General features: G+C 40.7%; 2 protein-coding genes across 5 annotated transcripts in view; both read right to left on the reverse strand.

Moving 5' to 3' along the window:
- The window catches only part of LOC119378154 (ran-binding protein 9), a 55,847-nt gene extending 51,403 nt beyond the window's left edge, over nt 1–4,444 (reverse strand). Inside the window, exons 1-3 of the mRNA XM_037647390.2 lie at nt 4,200–4,444; nt 2,697–2,861; nt 352–542 (exon numbers count right to left, since the gene is read on the reverse strand). Coding sequence (XP_037503318.1) covers nt 352–542; nt 2,697–2,861; nt 4,200–4,392 — 549 coding nt within the window. The 5' untranslated portion in view covers nt 4,393–4,444. The remainder of the gene's footprint in view (nt 1–351; nt 543–2,696; nt 2,862–4,199) is intronic.
- A 1,937-nt stretch (nt 4,445–6,381) lies between these two features.
- Nucleotides 6,382–23,989, reverse strand: part of LOC119378193 (uncharacterized) — a 59,981-nt gene continuing 42,373 nt past the window's right edge. For all 4 annotated transcript variants that reach the window (XM_037647409.2, XM_037647421.2, XM_037647417.2 and 1 more), the window contains 3 exons: nt 23,351–23,413; nt 16,984–17,151; nt 6,382–6,809 (listed from right to left, as the gene is read on the reverse strand). In XM_037647409.2, the coding sequence (XP_037503337.1) occupies nt 6,699–6,809; nt 16,984–17,151; nt 23,351–23,413 (342 nt within the window). In that variant the 3' untranslated portion in view covers nt 6,382–6,698. The remainder of the gene's footprint in view (nt 6,810–16,983; nt 17,152–23,350; nt 23,414–23,989) is intronic.

A 23,989-nucleotide genomic window follows, 5' to 3' on the forward strand; every position in this document is an offset into this window, starting at 1 on the left:
AATTGACTCAATAAAAACGTTTCCTATTCACATACCCTTAGTAACTTGCATTTCACATAAACACGATGATAAATGACCCATGATGCTATCAGTGAGCATGAAAAATCACTCATAAGCGTTTATTTGCCTACAGAACTTATCGCAAATTACTACTGCTCCAAAAAGAAAAAACCTGACAACACATTATTTAACCATAACTGTGCTACCTTGGTGCACAAGCATAAATCTGTGATAAGATGATGCTGCAAAAAAAGTACATCTTATGCTACAGAGGTATAACAACAAAAAATTAATTAGAACTTGATCAGGCATTTATCAAGCCATAGGCAAAACACAGCTACATCTGCTCACCGGTAAGTCTGTAAAGGCAACCCCGAGGTTATGGCCATTCTTTGTGTAGAAGCACAAGTTGTCAATAAGGTTGACACCACACCCAATCACATCACCGGTTGTAAATGTTGGGCCATAAGGCTGGCCTGTACCACTAGAGCAAAAACTATGGCCATCATCACCATGATAACCATATGAATGTTTGTCCCAACCTGAAAAGTGCGAAAGAAAAAAAAAAATGTTTCAGCTTCATGCACTATCAACAGAGATGCCATAGGTGCAAGTAAATGAGTCTTTCATTTAACAATATCAAATATTGACTTATTTGCAGCTAAAGCTGCCCAATCATAAGTTGGAGTTAAAGTAAGCAATACAGTAGTTACCAGAGTTCAGTCCTTTAGAATAACAGCCATTTCAGCATGCTGGTATTAGCTTATCATGGCAAAAGCACAACTAGAACGGAGACTGAGGAAGAACACAGGACAAAGCGCTCACAAGAAACTGAAAAGTTTTATTTAGGAAAAAGCATTCTTAAATGCATGGAGTGAATGTACATCACCACAAAGCCAGCGTCATTATTTAAAAAGAACGTCATTCAAAGCGTAACGCCAAAGCACACCTGGCAGCACTGCAAATCCGCTTTGTCAAGGCGGTGGCGGCTCGAGCCTTGTGTGCAGCGTCACACGTGCAAAATGGCTAGCACGTAGCATATGAAATGGGCTTTAGTTACGCGAGCTTATAACACCATAGTCTGCCTCAAACCTTTTTATTATGGTGCAATTTTGCCAACAACATAACATGTGCAATGTATGAATGACGCTCGAGTGTATCTTGTGGCAACATTTTAACAGTGAATATGCTGGTGCAAGACACACTAAAAGTAATGGTGTTCTAAAAAAATAGGAAAAGGGAAAAATCAAAATAAATAATGTTATTTCAAGGTATTGCTGCTGTGCAAAACGACTGGTAGAGTGCTCGCTGGAAATCGCTCGCTTTGAGCCATGCTGCTTGATTTTAAAAGCTGCCATGTTGGGTTTTCCACTGGCTTGGTCAACTTTGGCTTCCAGTGGCCAGTTTTGTTGCTTCCAAGATTTGAAGCACGCACAATCGTCTAGTTTCGGAGGCCATGCCCGCTCTTCCTTGGCTTGCAAAACGATCTATGGAACGCTCTACGTCATTAATACACCTGTAGGATTTTTTTTGCTTTAGTTTTTCCACTTGTCCTTCCACACGTGGTCATGTTGGTGGTGTGTCAAGTGTTTCCGAGCGATCATGCACGTCACATATTCTCTGCCGTTGCTTCTAATCCAAATAAACTTAATTTTCATGCCTTAGCAACTTTTTCGGACTGTTCCGATTTTATAGACTATTTTGCGGTTCCCACCAGATCTGGAAAATCAGTCGGCGACTGTACATCCATTTTTAACATATTTTCCGTATCTTACATTAAAACTATCAGAGCGAAACCATATTCAGTGAGTCATGAAAAAAAAAACATATATATACTTATTGAAGAGTACAATATATTAAGTGAGTATACGTAAGTCGAGAACATTCCACTCGTTGAAAGTGCCCAGTGGAGCTGCAGGCGCAAGATCTCCTTTAGGTGTTGGGATGCATAAGCGTAGAAATTTATTGGAAACTGTGGCCTTCTCTAGAACACTGTTTTCAGGTGGCATCGGCATTGCGTCTTCTCTCTAGTGATACCATCTTGAGCTGCTCTATTAAGAGCACATGACGAAATACATGTTTGGCAGAAAATTTTCGCATTGCCAGAATTTTCCTGATATGTGCAATTCTCCAGGTTGGCTTTACACGTCCTGCAGAGAGCTTCTATTTCACCACCAGTACATCACCGTTTCACCACCAGTACATCACCACTGGCTACCGCCTCGGCAGCCAATGGCAAGATGGCAACCACTGTTTTTTTTTTTTGGTCTACGCAAGCAGTGATCCACTAGAAACCAGCACATAACAGCTTTGGTGTAAAAAGGCCACAAAAGCAGTTCATATGCTTTAAAGCTACAATGCTTAAACAATGTACTTGTATGTCGTCATAACATTCATGGACAGTTCCATTAGCCTACAATGGAAGATTTGGTTGGTTAAGTGACATCAGATCCAATGTTCTGTTATTTATCTCTAAAGGTCACAAACTCGCCTTCACACCACCATGTATTTGCTAATGGATGCACACACATCTGGATGAATGCACAGGCAAGGTAAAAAATGCATATATTTACCAACTTTTGGTTCTCAGTTCAACATTACATATAAGTGCATTCTGCCTCAACTCAATGGAACAAATGTGATAAGAGTATGAGGAACACAGACACCACAACATCAAAGTGAATCCAGAAACTAACCAGGAAGTCTGTTCATGTTGACACCCTGAGCGGACAGGCCCACACCCATGTAGCCATCTCTGCCCTTACTGACGATCTTCACTTCGAAGTAATATAGGCCACATGCTGCAGGAATTGGGTGCGTGGCACGAACGCTAGCAGCATCTTTGTGGTTCTTGCCAACGCCTAGAGAAACACAGAACAAATATTGGTTATGTAGACCTTTGTTGGTGCAAAATTGACTAAAATGGTTTTCAGAAATGCTTTCTCAAACGATTAGCAACATGCAAAAAAGTGCTTTACAGGCTAAACTTGTACCCCACCCCACCCCACACACACAAGGAATGAATCAAAACAGCTGTAAAATCAGTTCATATAACAAAGCTACAAATAATGAAGAGTTAATGTGGCACAGTAAATATAAACACAGTAGATACCCAGTATCAAGCATGGATGTGCTATGTGCACTTGTCGTAGGAGACGCACAGGGCACATTCATTTACCAGCATGATTGGAAATGCAACCCCCCTGCATATTCAATGCAGCCCAAATTTTAATGAGTGAAGCTTAATCACAGTAGTGTAACTGCAGTAAGTGTAACTGCAGCATAACTTATGCATACTTAATGAAGCGATTTTAAAAACTTCCATTGCAATTTTGGTGTGCACCATTTATTTCTTGCATCGATCAGTGCATCACCAATTCATACTCATGCAATCTCGGTAAGATCCCAACAAATAAAAAAAAAAGGACAGCAACACAACATCACTTGTTCTAGAATCGGAACGCAACGCACGCTGACCAAGTGTTTACACAATAGTAACTGATACTGTAAACAACGCAAGTCTGTGCAGTGCCACCCAGCTCGACTGCGGCAAATATTTTCCACAAAATGTAGACACTGAACAACTTCAGTACCACAGAATTCGCAGCCAGTAGGCCTAGTGCAGAAAGTGTAGCAGGCGCTGGTGCAGCTGAAGAGTAAACAAACCAAATGTAAATTATCGACCCCGAGCTGCACGCAAGATGTTGATCATCGATGATTGACAATGACCTCCATAAGAAGAAGGCACTGATAAGTACGCCAAAGAGAAGCATTTCGGACCAGCATTACCACCGTAAATAATACAATTGCGAAATAAATGTAGCAATGAGCGCAATAATAAACGCAGGATCTAACGAGCATAATATTGAATTCTTGCACAAAAGAAAACTGCCGACCGCTATTATTGCAGCCATAAAGATGTCATATAATTATGTGAAACTCCAACGAAAGCACGCGCCCGAAACCGAACGCTAGCTGTCAGCAGTTTGCTGCGCTGCGAACAGCTGAAACTTCGTTCATATGCGTCATGAGGGCACAGCTAGGGATCGCAAATGAAACGTACGACGCTAGAGTATTTCTACGGCAACAACACTCTGTGCGGTCCTGATAAGAAGTTAGACGCTTACGAAATTATAGTAAGCCAACACGTGAAAGCATCATAAGCAAATTACTTCAGAGGATCTTGCAGTTCTACTAACCTTTATAGTGTACTCGAAGATTGTTTTGTGACAAGCCTATGTACGTGAATTTGTCCTTTGGGCTCCAAGAACGCGGAAGAGGAGTTTCTTCTTCATTCACCGTGGGGTACAACAACTTCAAACGATCAGTTGGCTGTTGCGAATACGATGTTGTAGATTCTGTACTACCAAAAGCCTGATTCATTGTCGCCATTGTAGTACCGAGTTACCCGGATGCATTTACGTAAAATACGTCACTTCATGTTTGCTCGACTTCAATCCCCCTAGCGACAGAAAAATTAGCTCGAGATAAAAAAAAAAAAAAAGTCACTTGTGAGAAGGGGGAGTGGAAACTGCGCTGGTCGTAGCGGCGATAGTTGTCACAGAATATAACTTTTTCTTGCGCGCGGCGTTTTGCGAGTTTTGCGCTTTTGTCATGTCGTTGGTGGCGACGGTGAGCCGAAGGAAATCAGGCAAAGCGTTGAAGATAATTAAAGCGAGTGGGTTGTTAAAAACACCATGTTTATGTTGTTGCGCAAAAAGTATGTGCGTGGATAGAATACTGACCTTCACTTCCCTTTTGCACCACCCAAGTGCAGGCAATACATAAATCTACATTAGAAACAGCGATAGTTTTGTCTTCTCTGGCAGCTCTGTGCGTAATCGTTCTCTACGAAGTGTACTGACACATGTACTGTTGACTTGCGAGTGATACGCCCACTTTTCAACTGCGGCATACAAGTTTCGGTTCAATGTGGACACAGCTGTGTGCATGGCCTATTTCTATTTCACAACGTCATTTCAGTGTTTTGCCTTCGGGCCACTGTGGTACAACTTAATTAAATACAGTAACCTCGCGGGAACCCGGGCCCGCCAGCTCAGCTACTTAGCGCGATTGCACTTGCATGCAGTGCAATTCAACCACGTTGGTTCAATTTTAGGGACCTTGCGTTGGTATAGTGCCATAGTATGTACATCGCGCCGTCAGCGGCTACATAATCAGAGTAGTTTGTAACAAAATTAGGCAATTTGAGGGTCCATGGCACGTTTGCAGGTGGAAATTACCTTGGCTTTGGGCATGTTTGTCCGAGAGGCATGACTCACCATTGCAGCACGAGGGCGCGGGTTCGATTCCCGACTACGGCATTCGAATTTCTATAGGGATAAAATCCAAGAACGCCCGTGTTCTTAGACTGGAGTGCAAACTGAAGGACCTCAGGCGGCCGAAATTATTCTGGAGATCTACACTACGGCGGGCATCAAATCTTTTTGTTGGCTTTGCACGTACCCGAAAGGTATAGTTGGAACAGGGAACATAGTACTGGCAGTTTTGTGAAGCCATGGTTGACTTGAAAGATGACCAGGCATGAAAATGAGGCACAAGGCCGAGCACCCTTTTAATGCACAAAACTAGTGCGAAGTAAACACAGCTGTACTGCCCTAGTCTTGGCAAAAGTTTCCCTTTGCTGCCTCGTCTCCACGTATGTTAGGTGCCAAAATAGGTGCGCAAATCATTCAACCGCTTCATTGACAGTGGCACTTAGTCTAAATACTGTAAGCTGCGAGTCTCTAAGTCTATCAAAAGCTTATGCTATGCAACGGTCTCTAGTGTATGGAATATCAACAGAACTCCATTGATGCCTTTACCTGTCTCGGCATTCGATGTTGTAGAGGGACATTACAGTGCACCCTAGGTGCGAAGCTTTGTGAAATATCCTACTACAACTTGGTTGAGACATACGTGGTCCAACTCTGATGTATTCTCTCCTTGAACACCAGACTACCATTTCATAACAGCAAAGGTTCGCCAGTCAGTGGTAGATGACACTTTTACAAAAGTTATGGAATGCCTTGTGCTGAATTAACCTTTCTATTATAGATATGAGAAATTGTTCACTATGTTAAACTAAGAAAAAAAAGTGCATGGGTAATATTTATAAAAAGTCATCAAAACAGCTTTTGATAGCTTCGCCCCTACCCTCTGCAAAGAGAGGTACACATATCTGCAACACGATAGCTGGTACCATATGAGAATCAGGCACCAGAATAAGCACACATTCATACCAGTCCTTCTGCCACTTCCACAGCCAGAGAATGTAAAAATGGCGAACTCTGACACAGTCTTGAAAATTAGTAATGCAGCAGTTTTTTTTTCAGTTCACTGACAGTACTTCCACAGAATATGTTCCACAATGGACACACACAACATTGTAAAAGTATTTATTAGCCTAAAAATACTATGTCACAGAATTTTTCACATTGCACACTAAAAGCACAAGAGGTTTATGAAATGACCTTCACATTTATCACAGGGCAAGTGACATCACTGACGTTAGCACTGCACGCATTTTCATGATTCCCATCAAAAAGCAAATATACCGTGGGTGAAAAAACAGAAAATGAAATGGCATGAATATCAAATCACAACCATTGGAGAGAAAAGTGTTTTCTGCTTTACAGTTAACCCTGCTGCGGCAGTTTTCACTCTCATGTCACTTTTCACAAGCGCTGTAAAAAAAGTCACACGTCATGGACTTTCGGCAACACTGTTGGTGAAGCTGCTGCGCCATTCTTCTTGTACTCGACCAGGGCATCCTGAAGATGTTTCACCGTTACAGCCATTTTCTCCAACTGCACAAATGCAATCATAATTAGTGAATTAAAAAACACTTTATTGAAGCATATAATATAGCAGCAATTTTTCTGTGAACTTGCAGCCTAGTTTCTCAGCGTTATTTTCAGCACTTACGCTGCCTTCTCTCGCTTTTTTGGTAATATAAGCAATAGCTACCAATGTTATTTTTGTTTGCATGGCATGTTGGCAAGATGGCCACTAGAAAATAATGCATACTGTGGACACTTTCATACCGTGTCACTTGCATTAAAAAAAAAGGAAAGCATTTAGGGAGCATAACAAAATTTAAGCCAGCACCCTTGAAATCCATCAAATAATTTTATTTTAATGTTGACTTGAACAGCATTTTAGCTATGCCACCAGGTATGGTCTCCTGGTGCAGTGGCTGATAAATGCAATGGGGAAAAAAAATTCTGGCAAATCCCATGCATTGTAGGCATTGATTTCATTTGAAGCAGTCAGCGAGTGTCTGCGTATGGCACATATTTTGGCTTTGAGCCAAGCAAAAGTAGATTGACGTCTTTGTGCAAATTCAGTAGTTTTGTGCATATCATGGGCTTACTATGCACACTGACTACACTGGCGTGTAAAGGGCAGCTGACGGTCTGATGTAATGTCTGCACCCTTGGTACATTCACAGACATCACTTGTATCGAAATGAAGTGTAAGCAGCGTTCGTTGGTATATTCCAGCGGGGACAAGCAATGCAAGACTGTAGCTTGCAGAGTCATAAGAGCACATATGTAATGTCTATTACGTCATTATAAAGCAGATAGCCAACACTGCAACCACAGCGGACATTAGATAAGCACCACCACCACAATTGACACTGAACTGATGCTAGACAACCACTGATGTAATACATTTATTTACGATCTGTGCCACATGGTTCCTGGCTGAAGGTCATCACAGCACCTTTGTGAACGTTTGTCTGCTACATTAAAATTGCCAACTAACAAATGGTGTGTCTTTCTCGTGTTTAACCCCCCCCCCCCCTAAAGTGTCTTACAAAAATTCCTGCATTGATATGGACCATATCAACGCAGGAAATTTTATAAGGTACCAGGTTTGGCTACTTTGTGCCATTTAGGCTACTTTTTTAGGCTAGTGACAGCACGAAAAATGTGTTGGCTATTTTCATAATTTAGTTCAAATCCAGGGAACGGTAAAGTAGCCAAGCAGCCAAGTCATTTCTCTCTGCTGCCACCTGCCTAAAAAATAGCCTAACTGGCAGAAAGTAGCCATACTTGGCAATCCTGGATATGGACTGTGGATCACGTCTGGCGCACAGCTGCATACCACAGCCTGTGGTATGCAGGTGTGTGCCACTTGTGACTAGGGAAAGGGTTTCATGACGTGTGAAATCATTTTCATCATACACTCGTGTCCTCCTATGCCAATTTTGGTATACTATTAAGGAGGTGACCACGTTGGCGGCTGATAGACAGAAATGGTCAAAGTGCCTTTGGTTCACTAAGAAATGCTTCGCATTTAATATTTCTTATACTGGCCCTGAATGTATTTGCATGTGCACATGCACTTCCAAGCAAACCTTCAGTCAACTTTTCAGCCCTCATGTTCTGCTAGTGTTTTTTGTCGTGGCTCTGTTGTTGCATGCTTCACCATGTTACAACGTCAACTCAGCCATTCTGTGCAGCATGTTGGAACCTGTGGGTGCCTTGACCAATTGGAAGAGCGAACACCTCTTATCCGCGCTTTATTGTCTGCACTTTATATAACCTTTTGAATATTTTCAAATGTATTAACCTATGTATAAGATCTTTTTGCACGAATATAAATAACACTGTCATAGGGACCATTTCCACAATGTTGAGTTCTGGGATCCCAACCGTATAAATATGATGCACTGTACACTATTTTGTCATGAATAATAAACTGATTGATATTGTTGTCTTGCACTTCATTGGTGATGCAAGTATCTACATTTGCGGCACTCACAGTCTTGGTGCTGGTGCACAGAACTACAGGGACAAAGCATAGCTGAAGACCCAGTACTCAAAAAAAGAAAGGGGGGGGGGGGGGGGGCAGAATGCAAATGCAGTAACACCCATGTATGTCCAAATTAAAGAACTTCAGGCATTCAAGATTAATAGGGACATGATGTGTTATTTCAAAGCAAATATTTCTTTGACTAGCTCACCATTGTTTTTTTCTTGGTTGAAATCCTGCGAGACATAATATATACTAAATAGTATACAGGGTGTCCAATGCAACTTGTGCCAAAGCTAAAAAATATGGATGTGCCACACAGTAGGTTCGTCATCACTTTCAGCCAGTCAAACTGGTTTGTATTTTGCCTAGTTACATAATTATTAATAAGCTTCTCAAATATTACAATTAGAGCAAAAGTGTCGACGAGGAAATTGCAGACCATCTTGAGAAAAGCCCTATCCAGCTTTTTAATGCTCTTTACATTCTACACGAACATTTTTACCAAGCCTCAACAGAAGCCTACAAAATTGACTGACACAAGCTGTTGACATGATTGACCAGCGAGGCTTGAGAACACCATGGCAAATGGTATTGCAAAATGAATTAAGCATCTTGGTGGCATTGGCAGTCGCACTCGGGCTGTGAAAGAACTGCTGGGTTTTACCTTGCCTGCCACTGCGCATGACTCTTGGCCTAACATACTGGCTTGCTTGCACTTGGCAACCTCCCTCAACAGGCATCATCCAAGATATGTGTAGTATGATGTTCATTTGGTGTGTTTCTGCTGCTACGGTGGCTGCTTTGTACATGTACAGGCTGTTTCAGACTTAGGGGAAAACTCTGAGCACATTGCAATGCGCTCAGAGTTTTCCCCTAAGTGTGAAACAGCCTGTACATGTTGTGGGAAGTGATGTTTACATACTATGCGCATGGTATTAAAGATGACATATAAACACTCAAGTAGTCTTTCATTCCAGTTTCCCCAATGCACATACTAGTCTTCTCTTTCTTTCTTGTGTGTCATGTACTTCTCCCTCATGTTTCCTCTTATACTTGTTGGGTCCCAGTATACTGAGCACAGGTCTACACGTGCCAAAGTATAATACATAATTAAACATCATTTTTAGGCTACACCTACACAATTGGCTTAAATTATGCAACCTACTATATTGTATTGGAAAGGGGTCAATAACAAGCTGCAAGCAGGCCTGGTATTCCACTATGAACGCATGTCTTTTAGGCTTGTGCGAATAGTGATTTGGATAATTTCGAATCGAATTCAAATAGTATATATCACATAATATAAAGAAAAATGAGCATATTTGTCATGACCCAACTAATCTGTGCAATATATATATATATTTTTTTTAATTGAAACAAGGCTAGTTAGTTAATTCGGTTTTTATGGTGCAGAAGCAGCTAAGGCTATGCTGTGCCAGTCACAAGGTGTTGAGTAATGAACAGTGAAATGATGCAAACAAGGCATGTGCAAATGCCATTCTTTTTGGTTCAAAGGATGTGCAAGCAACTTTGAATAGTAGCAAGATTTCACTTGTGGTAGAATGCTAATGATAACCTATAAAATATGTTACATTTTAAAAATAACTATACTTAGAGCATATAAGCTGGTAGAACAAGCTTTTAAACTTAAAAAGTGAGGAATCAATGTGAGGGTAGTATGTTCATTTAACCTTGAAGTGAGGCTTCGCAGCAGTGCGGATTTTCCCTGGAAAGATGTATTCACGGTACAGCACCCCTTCACTGCAGTGAAACCACCTTTACAGGGGGTTACACGCGGACTAACTACACCCATTCGTTCATTTCGAATACTTTGAAAGTTCCAATATATTGGATTCGAATCAAAGTGAATTTGAATACTGTAATATTCGTTCGAATGTGCTCGAATATTCGCACAAGCGTAATGTTTTCACCTCTGCCACAGGTGGACCTGCTATGTACTATGTCCGGGAACAGCACACATTTTTTGCTGATGAACGACAACATGAAACGTAGCACTACCAGCTTTACAGTAAAATGCATCTGTGGCTAGTGACGCAGCACCTTCTCCGTCTATCATGGGCTTCCTTTCAGGCTTGGTAAAAGCATTTGTGCAGCACGTAAACATAGTACTTTCTTTTATATGTAATGCTTTCTTCAAGTAGAGCACCCATGTCACCTATAGACATGGACCTCTCCAGATGGTCAGTACAGAAATCATATTGACATAATAGTAGCAAACAAGAGATGGAAAAGCTCAGCAATCACCTGCAAAACATACCCTGGTGCCAACTGTGAATCAGATCATGAATTGTTAATCGCAGAGAGACGTAACAGACTAAGAAAGATTTAAAAAAATACAGCTACGTATACTAGCCCGATTACAACCTTGATTGTCTACTCTCTGAATATAATGTTGCTGTCGGCAATTTTTGTATATCACTGACAGGGTACCAGATGAGCTTTGGAATGATATAAAACATACTGTCACCAAAGACGCCGAAAAACACAACCCAAGAAAGAAAAAGCAAGATCAAACTTCGTGGCTCTCGAAGGAAGCAGTTCGCGTAGCATAAGAAAGAAAGATGGATAAAGTGAAGAGTGACAAAGCATATGCAAGATCATTGCCAAGTTTCAAAAACTGATTAGGATAGACAAGAAAGAGCACTGAAGGACACAGCATAAAGAAATCGAGGAGCGCAACTCTAAGGAAAGAACTAAGGAACTCTTGAACAAATTTCAACAGGTGCAGGGAATCAAGGGTGGTACTAATAATCTTGTGGTGGTCGCACCACAGCATACAAACGTAGCCGAGACACCATCTCCCACCTTTCAGCATAACTGAAGTATTATTGCGTCGTGTGCAGGAAAGGGGAGTGGTGCGAGTGTACGCTACCGAGCTGCAGAGGATGGCTACAGCATAAATAAAGTCAGTTTTTTGTTCCTCAGGAATGCATGACCCGCTCTGTCTGCCTTCTAATGTGGTACTGGTGTCCTTGCAACAATCTTATTACCTTACATGAAAGGATTAATTAACACGTTCGCTGCAGCACGCTTTTTTGAGGTCTCGTTGTAGATGCGGTGTGACCCACCCGTGGGCCACTCTGCATATCTTCTAGGTGCACCATGACCCACCGGTGGGTCACGTGCCTCTGCCTGTTTCATTCGTTCCAAAGAGATGGTGGTGCTACCTTTGCAGCTGGCGTTTGGTGCACTTATTTGAAAGGCACAGAGCTATTCTTTGCCTTTTTCGCGTAAAGCTATGTTGAAATCTGAAGCTTCTGGCACCAGAAAACAGAAACACACGTTTGTTTCCTCTGTGTTGTGCTTTCTTTTGCATTTGTAAAAGGCAAGATGATCCATGAGTCGCGCTAAAGTGTTTGGGAGCAGCAGAAGAACACGTGTATACTTATTCGAGTGAAACGTATTTCAAAAGCCACGGCGAAATGGTGGCGAGCAGCACAATAAATAGAGAAATAGGCCACCACTCCGCTCCTTAAAAACAAGATCGCCATCCCACGTCGAATGCAATGAAAATACATGTACTGGTTGCATTCTCAAAACTTAGACTGCAGCACATGACGGGGAGTTCTTGAGCTTGGGTCACCGGTGAGTCACACCGTATGTAGCATGAGAACGTTTTCATTCAGTGCGTCGTGGGTCACCGGTAGGTCACGGCACCTAACACCAGAAACGTATACTTCTGATTATTTATAACCTCTTGCAACAAGAATCGTACCTCTGTGTACAAGTGTAATGAAGTTATTGCATCCGCAAGCAGATGCATACTCGTGACATCGTAGCCGCATAGGAGGAGCACAGGTTGTGACTTATCGGTGACCCACGCCACAGTGAACGTGTTAAAGCTAAATTAAATTTCATGTGCATAACCTTACCTTCACTTATGGTGCATAACCTTAAGAAATTCTGGCAATACACGACAGATAATGAAGCAGCCATTTTGCAGATCATATTATCAGGCGAAGTTGTAAGTGAAGCTGAGGCCATCGCTAATTAGGTGAATAATTTTTTCGAATTGTTATTTATTAAAGGGACTGTCTACCGTCCTTCATCACTTTTCTGTTTTGTACCGCAATAGAAAGTGTACCGTCTGAAGTGTCCAACCTTGCAGCGGTTTCTCTAGAAAGTGAGTAGAAATTTTTAAAACAATTTTTCAATCTGCGTTCGGCCTTCCATTGGCATGAAACATGCCCACAACACTGGTTGGTGGACGCGATGACAATTGTAGTGCCAGTAAAAACTAAAACCGAAAGCACATGTGATTTCTGTAGGATTACTTTATTTTCGCTGAACACTAATGTAATGAATGTAACAGTCGTTTTCAGCATGCTAGCGGTTAAATGAAGCCTTATTATTAGAGCTGTGCGAATAGCAAAATTTTGGGTGCGAAGCGAATTCGAATAATAAAGATTGAGTGCGAATCGAACCGAATAATTTCGAATAATTTTCGAATATTTCTCAAACATTTTTCGAATAATTCGAAGTGAAATTACAGAAAAAGTTGCAGAGAATCCCAAAGTATGTTCTTGTGAGATAGCAACATGAAAGTGTTTCTTTTCGCTAGGTTGATGAAGCGCTGGTGGGGTCATATTTCATAGTTGCCTTTCTTATCAAGAATGAGGTAATGTAGAGGCCGAATTGTATTTATGTACATGATTTGGTGGAACCAAAGTGTTGCCGACAACACTTTACACGTGATAAGCAAAGATGCCATTTCCTCAGCCTCTCCTTTTCTTTCAACTTCTGTGGAAGGCCAACTGATGTGGCAGACAAGGGTGTGCTCTCTTCAAGTCCGGAGTTCCAAATCTGCCTCATAGACGTCGATATATAAGAACATCTGAAATTTTGGATGCTAAAAAGCTTCCGCATCCAATTTTTCGGACTTCCTGCCCAAATTTCAGGTCCAAAACAGCATTAATTGAGCTCCCAACTCTGCCACATCTTTCATCTCTATTGGAACCAGCGTTTTCTTCAGTTAATACATTTGCGACCGTAGCGAGCTTGAAAGGCAGCTTTGCCGCAATACGGGGGTGTGATGAGGTGAAGCATATTGAAAATCTAGGGACCACATCCAAACGGACGTCGACTGTCTCTTGGCTAAGTTCGACCGTAACAGAGCTTGAAAGGCAGCTTTGCCGCATACGGGGGTGTGAGGAGGTGAAGCATACTGAAAATCTAGAGACCACGTCCAATCGGACGTTGACTGTCTCTTGCCTAAGTTCGACCGTAACGGAGCTTGAAAGGCAGCTTTGCCGCAATACGGGGGTGTGATGAGGTGAAGCATATTGAAAATCTAGGGACCACGTCCAACCGGACTTTGTCTCTTGCCTAAGTTCGACCGTAACGGAGCTTGAAAGGCAGCTTTGCCGCAATACGAGAGTGTTATGAGGTGAAGCATATTGAAAATCTGAAGGGGTCACTTTCAACCGGACGTTGACTGCATTTGTCTTTGGGAAGTTCGAATAGTTCGAATAGTAAAATTTCAGTGCGAATCGAATCGAATAGCAAACACTATTCGAAAAATATTCGAAATTTCGAATATTCGCACACCCCTACTTATTATACAATTACAGAACACTTGTTTTGCTGCAATCGCAGCCTATGCGTTTATTTTGGTACTGCTGCTGCAATCCAAACCAAGTTGATTCACCGAAAAGAGACGATAAATGCATGCCTTCACAGCGCAGCACATGTGAGACATCCTAACAACAATACAGCGGCACAGTACGACCAGCGCAGAGGGCCGCATGGCATAGCACGAGCTGAAGGAGACGAAATCGAAGACGGCGCCACAAGCAGCGCCACAGGGTGCCTTTTTGGATGCGTGAGAAAAAATAAAAGCAAAAACTGCTCTCTGACGCAACAGAGAGCTGCCTCAAGTGCGTAAAATACAATTTCAAGTTATACATGTTTGTTTTTAAGCAAGATGAATCTACCTGCGAGGATTTCCTGTCCTACCAGCAGGTTGACCACATCGCTGTTAGGTGATGCTAGCGGTCATTCTTTCACGATTTTCACCATCAAATTAAAAATATAATTCCTTTTTTATGGAACAAAAGCATGCTCGTTGCCACCAATGTGACGAACGATCTTTTCATTTTCACCACAATCAAATTTTTTTCCGAGCGGTAGACAGTCCCTTTAAATCTGTGTTGAACTACTCTCTAACACCTTAAGCATTGAAAGTTCCCTGAGTACAGGTAACTGTAACTGAAGAGGGCACACTTTCCCTTCTGCATAAGCTTGAATTTCAAAAATTTTACTGGCCCGACTTCATTACCAACTCCTTTTTTTAGTCGATACGCAGCTTAGGTATCTAAGTACCTATATGAAATATTACCAATTTCTTTTGGAACATCAGCTCTACCAGACGATTTCTGCAGTGAGAAGATATTCCAAAGTCTGATTTGAAACTAGATGTAAGCAATTATAGCTTGGTGTTAATTTTTAAGGCCATGATACCTCCTGTAATTAAGCTAATGAACTTGTTTATAGTCAACAGCATGGTGCTATTTCACTGCAACTCAACTCACTGAAATAACTAACAAAATAGTGAATCCAATTAACAATGATGGCCAGTTAGATGCAATCGTTTCAGATTGTTCTATAGCATTTGATGTAATTTCACACCACAATTTAATTACAAAACCCAAATTAATATCCTGCATTTCTAGTTTTCAAAAAATTGAAGACAAAGTGTGGCAATTGACAAATGTATCTTAACAACAACCTGATGTTTATCCCATAGTACTGCAGAGTATAACAAGCGCTATGTGCAATAGCTCAGGATAATCTTGCTATGTTGCTACGAATCTGGCAACTGAAAGTGATGTTGAATCTGGTGTAAGTAGTAATGGTAATATCGATAAATGATGAATTGATTAAAAGTGTCTCGCAAATGATAGTCACTGATGTCAGCCTTTCATTTAATTGACTTAATTAAACCTTTTCTGATTAATTGATTTACAGATAGCGACAAAACTGAAGTGAAAACACTGAAATCGTACTAGAATGCTTAGCAAGAGCAGCGACTGATGCTGTGGTGAGTGGATGGTGGGCACGTGAGAGCCACTGTCTACTCTCTGTGTCGACTGTTCTATCAAGTCCCAAATAATGCTGTAACCGTCCGAGTTGTGCTTTTCGTTGCTTCCCCCACATTGCACATGCACTATGTCATGCAGCCAGCCTTAGCAAACGAATGCTATTTCATGGTACTTGAAATGCACTTGATGATTTCTCTTTGCTGCTTCTGATAACATAACCACCTGCATCAAACGAATTGTAGATTTTCTCAAATGCTGGCAGCAAAAATACGTTTCAACCACTTTCATAGAGTTCTGCGTGCATCTAACATCATATTCACAAAGTATGTTACCTAATTGCTTCCTAGTTAGTTTCAAGAAGGACTGAACTTGAGACACTAATACTGTCCTCGAAACATACATAATAATCAAAGAATTAACTTAGCTACCAAAATTGTGTTGCAATTGGCAGTTTGTTATACACATGGGAGAAGACAAGTAAGCAGCATGGAATCCTCAACTTTTAAGGGACCAACAACCAATTTTCATAGTACCCGTTTTCTTTAATGCAACGGAAAGCTTACCAGCCAGACTTTCTAATCACAGAATGGTAATGTGCAAAATGTTGTGAAACGTTTATAATCAGAATTTTTCCATCTGTGGCGACTGTGAAGTTGTATAAACCAACACGTGCTGCAAACAGTGGGAGGACAGCATGCATAAGTTCGTGTTTGTGCATTTCATTTGGCTGAGCATGTGTGCACTGCGCGCATGCACCGTGGTTCGACATGTCCCACTAATTGCCACGAAGGCAGCGCTGCTTCTCAGCGTCGACTCCTTTTACCTCATAACCAGCGTAGGATAGAGCGGGGATGGATAATAATATACATACTCTAATATCGAGCTCTAATTATGGTGTGCATAAAAGCATTAGACTACGTACAGCAAATTGAACGACTTCATAATACAGCTTCAAGGCTCTTCCACTAGGCTGCGCGACATACTGTCTTTTTTTCCAACTGTTAAATGCCATTTAAAAATACAAATCCTGCTCAGATTGTGAAAAGGATGACTGAATCTGTCACTATAACTCACGGTCTTTTCATTTCCACCAGGTCCTAACCACACATTCTGGCCTGTTGCCGGTTCCCTTAAAGCTGCTGGTTAAAGTGATTACCTCTGATTTGCAGAGCTCAGTTTCAGCTTTCTCCTTCTGCGAGATCCTCTTGACCGATTCCAGCTCACACTCGACACTTGTTAGCTGCTTTTTTAAATGATCAGTTTCCTGTCTAGCGGCTGACAACTTCTTTTCAAGGTTGCTCACGACTTGGTCGCGAAGTTCAACCTGTAACGACAAAATAACATACATTTTTTAGCCATTAGAGTAATAACTGTGCTGTCATTTTTTTTCTCACATCAAATAAAAAGTTCTTAAATTTACCCATGACAGATTGTGCAATTCCACCTCCCCACATTAACACTGTTATGAAGTGAAGTTAAACTGTATCTATAAATTACAACATGCATACCGAAGGGTAAAAAAAAAAGAAGGAAAAAGATGGCTGAAAGGCTACAAAATGGGACAGCGTCACTGAGACCTTTTGCCAACTTGCTGTACTGTCAACTTAGTTATTGAATTATATGCAGCAATTATAAAAATGACGCCAGTATTGCAGTTGCCTTCACTTAGCAGAAATCCAGCAATTAGAGCCAGCTTTAAGTTATCAAGCCCTGAAATAGACATAGAGGAGTAATTTGTATAATTATTAACTGGATTGCCACTGTTGTTTATAAGCAGGGCTGGGCAGAGATACTTACAAAATTATTACAGAATACAGATATCGTATTACATGTGCTGGAAGTCTAAAATACAGATACTGAGATACATTTGTCTTTGACGTAGCGGGATATTTCAGAGATACTTTTGCAAAAAGAAGAAAAAGTATCCCCGAATATAGATACAGGAATACAGACAGAAGAATACCAATAATTCAAAAATTTCTTATTTCAGGGACGCTGACGCTCCGCAAGGACATTTATAAGAACAGCATAATATCGTGAATATAGCTGCAGCGCATTGAAATTTTCAAATCAAGCATATCGCTGGAAGAGCTAACGAACACCAGTGAATTAAAAAAAGGTATACATTTATTTTGCACGCAAGATCTGTTTGGGTGACAAAATTGGTGCATTAATTGCTTAAGCAACAGCAGCTTACTAAATAGGCTGCCTTCTAGACAGCGCCGATTCGGCCTCAACACAAGACTTGTGAACGAGAAAAGCTTCTCTACTGCTGCAGACGAGCACAAGTTCATGTTATAACGAACTAATACCACCTTCATGACCGGAAAGTCCTGCAGCATGGCGATATCCCTTCTCGAGTCATCTAAGTACGGAAACCCTTCCACTCTCACATGGGAAATTCTATGCGCGTGGGGAACCCTTCACAGCCCTTCCTCTGTGGACGATCGGTGATGCGCCTTTTCTTGGCTTACCACAAAAAAAATCTTCCTTCCCCCTTCAAAACACGTCACATCATTTCCACTAAAAAGGTAATCAGATACCTGTGTCTTGCACAGTATCGCAATATAATCTATACATCGTAAAAGTATTTCACTACTGAAATGAACTACTACTTTTGCTACTACTTGTTAAAATGTCAACAAGGGTTGCACCAGAAAGTGCGTCCCTTCTCGATCTGCTCATTACGAACGCCTCCCAACCAATAGCTGAAACAGGTGTAATATCATGCACAATCAGTGACCACCTTCCAGTGTTTTTAAGTATAAATAAGAATGGAGCAGTAAAGTAACGGCAAGGAAAAGCTACATATCGGCGTATAAACAATCAAACCTTGAGTTTACTTCACAACTCAATAACACAAGTTCAGTGGGATAATACAAGCATTGCAAATGGTGCAAATGAGGCCTACGATAAGTTTCTCTATGTATTCAAACAGCTCTACCATTTCTGCTTTCCATTAAAAGTGTGAGGATTAAAACGCAAAACTCGCAAACCTTGGGTAACTCTTTTGAGTTATGCCAAGAAATTAAAATGAAAGACAAGCTCTTCAAAATATTCTTGACCCTTTGTGGTCCCAAACCCTTTCCCAGTTTCCGTCCGTTCTCGTCTGAAAGTAAAAGACTCAAAGCTCAAGTAAAAGAAGTTTACTTACTCTTTTAGAGATGGCACATAATGTAGTAAGGAAATGCACACATAAATCAATCACGAAAAAACTTGTCCAGCAGTGCCTGACTGCAGACCACTGCGGCCATGTTGCATTGTCGGGCAGGGGCCGACAACGGACCACAAGGGTTAAATAAATATTCAGCAGGTGATCTCAGGGTATTTAAGAAATACAGGAATAGGCTAACAAAAAAACTGCGCCAGGCACTTGCAGAATACTACTCTGCATTGCTTGAAGTTAAAAATGGTCGCCACAATTTGCTATGGTCAAGATTAAATTTCTTACTTAGACGTGAACAACCACAAGCTGCCCCATGTATGTTAAAACTAAACAATAATGATATATCTGGACTAGAGCTGGCAGATGCTTTTACAACTTTTTACAACTCTCACCCATAAGAACCCGTCAGAGGATTCCAACAAATACATTAATTCTTATAACAATGACAATATTTCTGAGCCCCGTTACAACAGAAGTTATAGCAGTAATACAAAACCTTAAAAACAGTCATATCTATGACATAGATGGTATTCAAGTACCATGCACAATCAGTGATCAGCCTTCAGTGTTTTTAAGTATAAATAAGAATGGAGCGGTAAAGTACACATGCTGTGAAGAATGTTGCAGCTGTCATTGGGCCTGTTCTTGCAGACATACTTAACCTATGTTTAGCTACTGGTACATTTCCTAGTAAAATACAAGTGGCTAAACTGACGGTTCTGTATAAGAAAGGAGATCGCAATGATTTAGGAAATTATAGACCGGTATCCATACTTCCAATATTTTCTAAAGCTTTTGAGAAAGTGCTATATACTAGGTTGTCTGATTTGATTAATAAGCATGGCCTACTGTCACCACATCAATTTGGGTTTCGTAAAAATAAATCTGCTGAACTAGCACTACTCGAACAAAAGGAATATATACAAACACAGTTTGAGAAGAAAGCCTTCATTAGTGGTATCTTCGTAGATTTCTTGAAGGCATTCGATCTTGGGAACCACACTATACTCCTAAAAAACTTAGTGTCATGGTTTTCGTGGACAGGCTCAAATGCTTCTGAAATCACATCTATCGCATAAAAAACAGGCTGTTTGCAAAGACAACATTAAATCTGAACTAAAACATGTTACCTCTGGCATTCCACAGGGCAGTATACTGGGACCATTACTCTTTAATGTGTATCTTAACGACATTTGCAACATTAACAACACTGCTAAATTATCTATGCTGATGATAGTAGCATTTTTTTTTTACTGGAAATAATCTTGATCTCCTTGTTCAGGATTGCTATGAAACCATCAGTGAGCTACAAAAATGGTCAGAATCCAAGCGCATGCGTGTTAATGAGAAGAAAACACAAGCTGACATATTCCGCCCCACAAATAAACCATCTCCTTTCCCCTTCCACATTAAGCTAAACTCACGATGTATAGATGTGGTTGAACAATTTAAGTGCCTCGGAGTGGTATTTTACTCCTCTATGTCTTTGGAACACTACATGGATCACATTAATGAAATTGGCTCAAATAACTGAGGTCGTAAGCAGGCTCAGATACGTTCTTCCAAAACCATAAAATTTAGCCATTTAGTCTGGGCCACGGCTACAGCTGGCTGTCTTCAGCGTATCTATATTTTACGAAAGAGGTTCCTTTGTCATCTCCATAATGTTCCCTGCTGCTCACCGAGTGCGGATCTTTTTTTGCAAAGTAGCATACTAAAGACCAAAAGCTTGTACAAATACTGCTTGAGTATCAGGTTTAAACTCGAAACTCGGAAAAACGTAAACCACTAATGGTACCTTGCTGATATGCATGCCCGAGAAGCAGCATATATGACAAGGCATGCAGAGACTAGGGTTGTACCAACACCCCTAATAAATTCAGGTAGAGAACGCCTGCAATTCACTTTTCCTTCCCCTTTAAATTCGTATGTACATAAAAATTTTGATCTCTTCAGTTCGTCAGACAGCGCTTTGCGTGCTATGTACAGTCGTGCTCAATATGACTTGTAATATGGGAGTGCGTGGCCTCATGAGTTGAAAGACTGCGCCTGGCTTCCACTAGCCCATATTTCCATAACTAAATGCTGTTTTCTCCCTTGGATACGATCCAAAATATGAACATATAATTAAATTGTTTAAGTAAAAACAAGTTGAAGCCATGCGCAATCTTTAAACTCGTGAGGCCCCGTGCTCCCGTGTTGCAAGCCATATTGAGCGCGACTGTACATTAACATATAGATTATGTCTTTTTTTTTTCCGCCATAACTGTGTGTATCCAATACGAATATTATTTATACGAGGGTTATTCAAAAAGTAAGGGCCGTTTGGTCCCCAAAAAATAAATATTTGTTAGTAAAAGCTTTTATTAGCTGGTTTAATTTAGCACAAGACTACTTCACTTTTCTACAAAATCACCGTTAAATTCTAAGCACTTTTCGTACCGCTGCACCATTTTCTTTAGTCCCTCTGCATAAGTTCGCCGCCCGGGAATTCTTTGCAGTTAAAGTTGGTAGGTAAGCATTTTTAGTACCCAACTTGCACACACTGTGATATCTGGGCTTTTCAGTTACAATTGTGCAAACTGTAGCGCGGCTGACAATAGGAAATTAATCCGACAGACGACTAACTGTCAGTCGTCGATCTAATCGCAATGCCTGGTCCACTTGTTGAACAGTTTCATTGGTCTGGATTCTGGCCCTTCCATTACACTCTTAGTGGTGCACATTTGAGCGGCCATTTGTGAAGTCTCGATACGATTTTATTACCTTTACTTGACTCATCACTTCGTGTCCATAAACTAGGCACAATTCCGCATAAATTTGAGAAGCTGATGACCCTTTTGCAAGCAAAAATTTAATTACAGCTCGCACTTCACAACAGGCGCGAGCAACGATTTTCGCAGACATTGTCATTTGCATTCCCCCACAAGCAGATGACTACGAGTCAGAACAGTACTTCACTACCGTCACGTAGAATTAACAGATGGCGCTGCTCAATTAAATCTTCATTCTAATGTGCAAATATTTAAATATTAGCAAACAGCCCTTACTTTTTGAATAGCCCTCGTATATTGTACAATCTCTTTGTGTCTCTTTTGTATTTGTCGATTATTGTATATACGTCATTACACTTTGTCAATACCATTGTTTCATTTATAAGCCTTGCTGTGAGCGAAAGGGGGCCGCGGCTCCGCGGCGCAGAAAAGCTGTTTCCAACAGCTTTTTCTGCGTCTCCACTGTCTGTACCTCTACAAGGCAGAAATAAAGAATTTGAATTTTAGATACTAGCTGCATTTTTCAAATATATCTCGTTACAGAAATACAGATACTCAAATGTACCACTAAGATATTATCGCGATACTCTTGTATCACAATACTTCCCAGTGCTGGTTCACAGTACATTCTTGGGACAAGATACCTAAATAATTATGTACGTGTAAGGTTTTCAAATAAATATGACCACATTACAGCCTAATTTCTATGACGCAAATGCTACACATCCGCTAAAGTTTAAAAAAAAAGAGAGCTGATCAGTCAAACAGTGACACTAGCTATATAATTTAATTGTTTGTTCGATCTGAAGAGGAACACGTGCCACATTTAGTGTACTGGTTATGATGAGCACTGAGAGAAACAAGTTCTGTGACGATTCATTCTTGTTTTCTGACATGTTGCAATAGCAGTATTGTGAGAGGGTGCCAAAGGCATCATCTATTGAGATACTCAATGAGAAAGTTCAGAAACTGGGTGCATAACAGCACAAGTAGTGCTGTCCATGCAGTGTTTGCCATCTCATTCAGTTTCTTTAGTTGGCAAGTTCACTGCCCATGAACACGTTTTATGTTGCAGGGGTCACCCACGAGCGATAAGACTGTTGCTTGCATCACAAGCATACAATGACAGATTGAACAGCAGCTCCTTTGTGTGCTGACAACTCTAAGCATCATAGAGGGAGCACATCTGTCACTCTTTGAGCACCATTTTGAAATCAGAGGAGAATATGGAAAATTTTTGTCAGCAAAAACCTGTACAATGTTCTCATCAGGCTTTTAAATTTGCATAAGTCACTTACTCTACTCTAGTCTCCTGTGCCTTTGCAGCCTCCGAGTATTAACATTGGCCCTAAAACAAATATTTATAACTAAGCAGTGAGTTCATGAACAAACTGCAATGGCTACTTGCCTACTGAATTGAAGGACCGAGTGCTGAAGTAAAATCCTAGCAACTGCTAAATCCTTTTCTGAGAATATCTATTCTCACTCATATTCATTAATCACCCAGTATACAAACATATGCAAGTGCATGTATGCAAACTTAATTACTTAAGTTGTGACATAAACTAACATTCAGCTCTTACCTCTTTTGCAGACATATCAAGGTGAACTTGCAGCTCCATCGCAAGCAAAGCCTTAGACTGCGCCTGGAAATAATAGGAGTGCTAAGGACTTTAGTTGGGTGATGCATGATGTCTTGAAAAATTTTTAAAGTCAAATTTAATTTAAAAATGCTATTGCACCTCTTTTTTTGCTTACTTTCAATATATTTATATGTATGGCCCACACATGTTTCCTAAACGATATATTTGGTTAGTGTTAACAGAATTACAGTGCACTCAGGACTAGCAAAAGTAAAAAAAAATATTACAAGACAGGAAAATGATGCACTTGAAAAATTGGAATACAGAAAGGGTGAAATGGTTCTCTTGTGACGCACTAGGAAATAAAAAGCATAGATGAAAAGCTAGCACTGGTGTAACCTCCATGCTGCTTATTAATGCCTTACAATCAGTATTATCAGTACTTGCTGCTTTCACAGAAGGTTAAGTAATTATGGAAACTTAGCATGACAAAAAACATCTAATAATACTTATAATTGACAGCACAAATTTAAGGCACATGTCAAATGGCTCATGGTGCACAATATGCCACAAGAGCTGATGTACTGCAAAGAAAATTTAACATGTATATGCTTTGAGGTTTATACGTGTAAAAAAAGA

This window comes from Rhipicephalus sanguineus, chromosome 1 (genome assembly GCF_013339695.2).
Source record: "Rhipicephalus sanguineus isolate Rsan-2018 chromosome 1, BIME_Rsan_1.4, whole genome shotgun sequence".
NCBI lineage: Eukaryota > Metazoa > Arthropoda > Arachnida > Ixodida > Ixodidae > Rhipicephalus > Rhipicephalus sanguineus.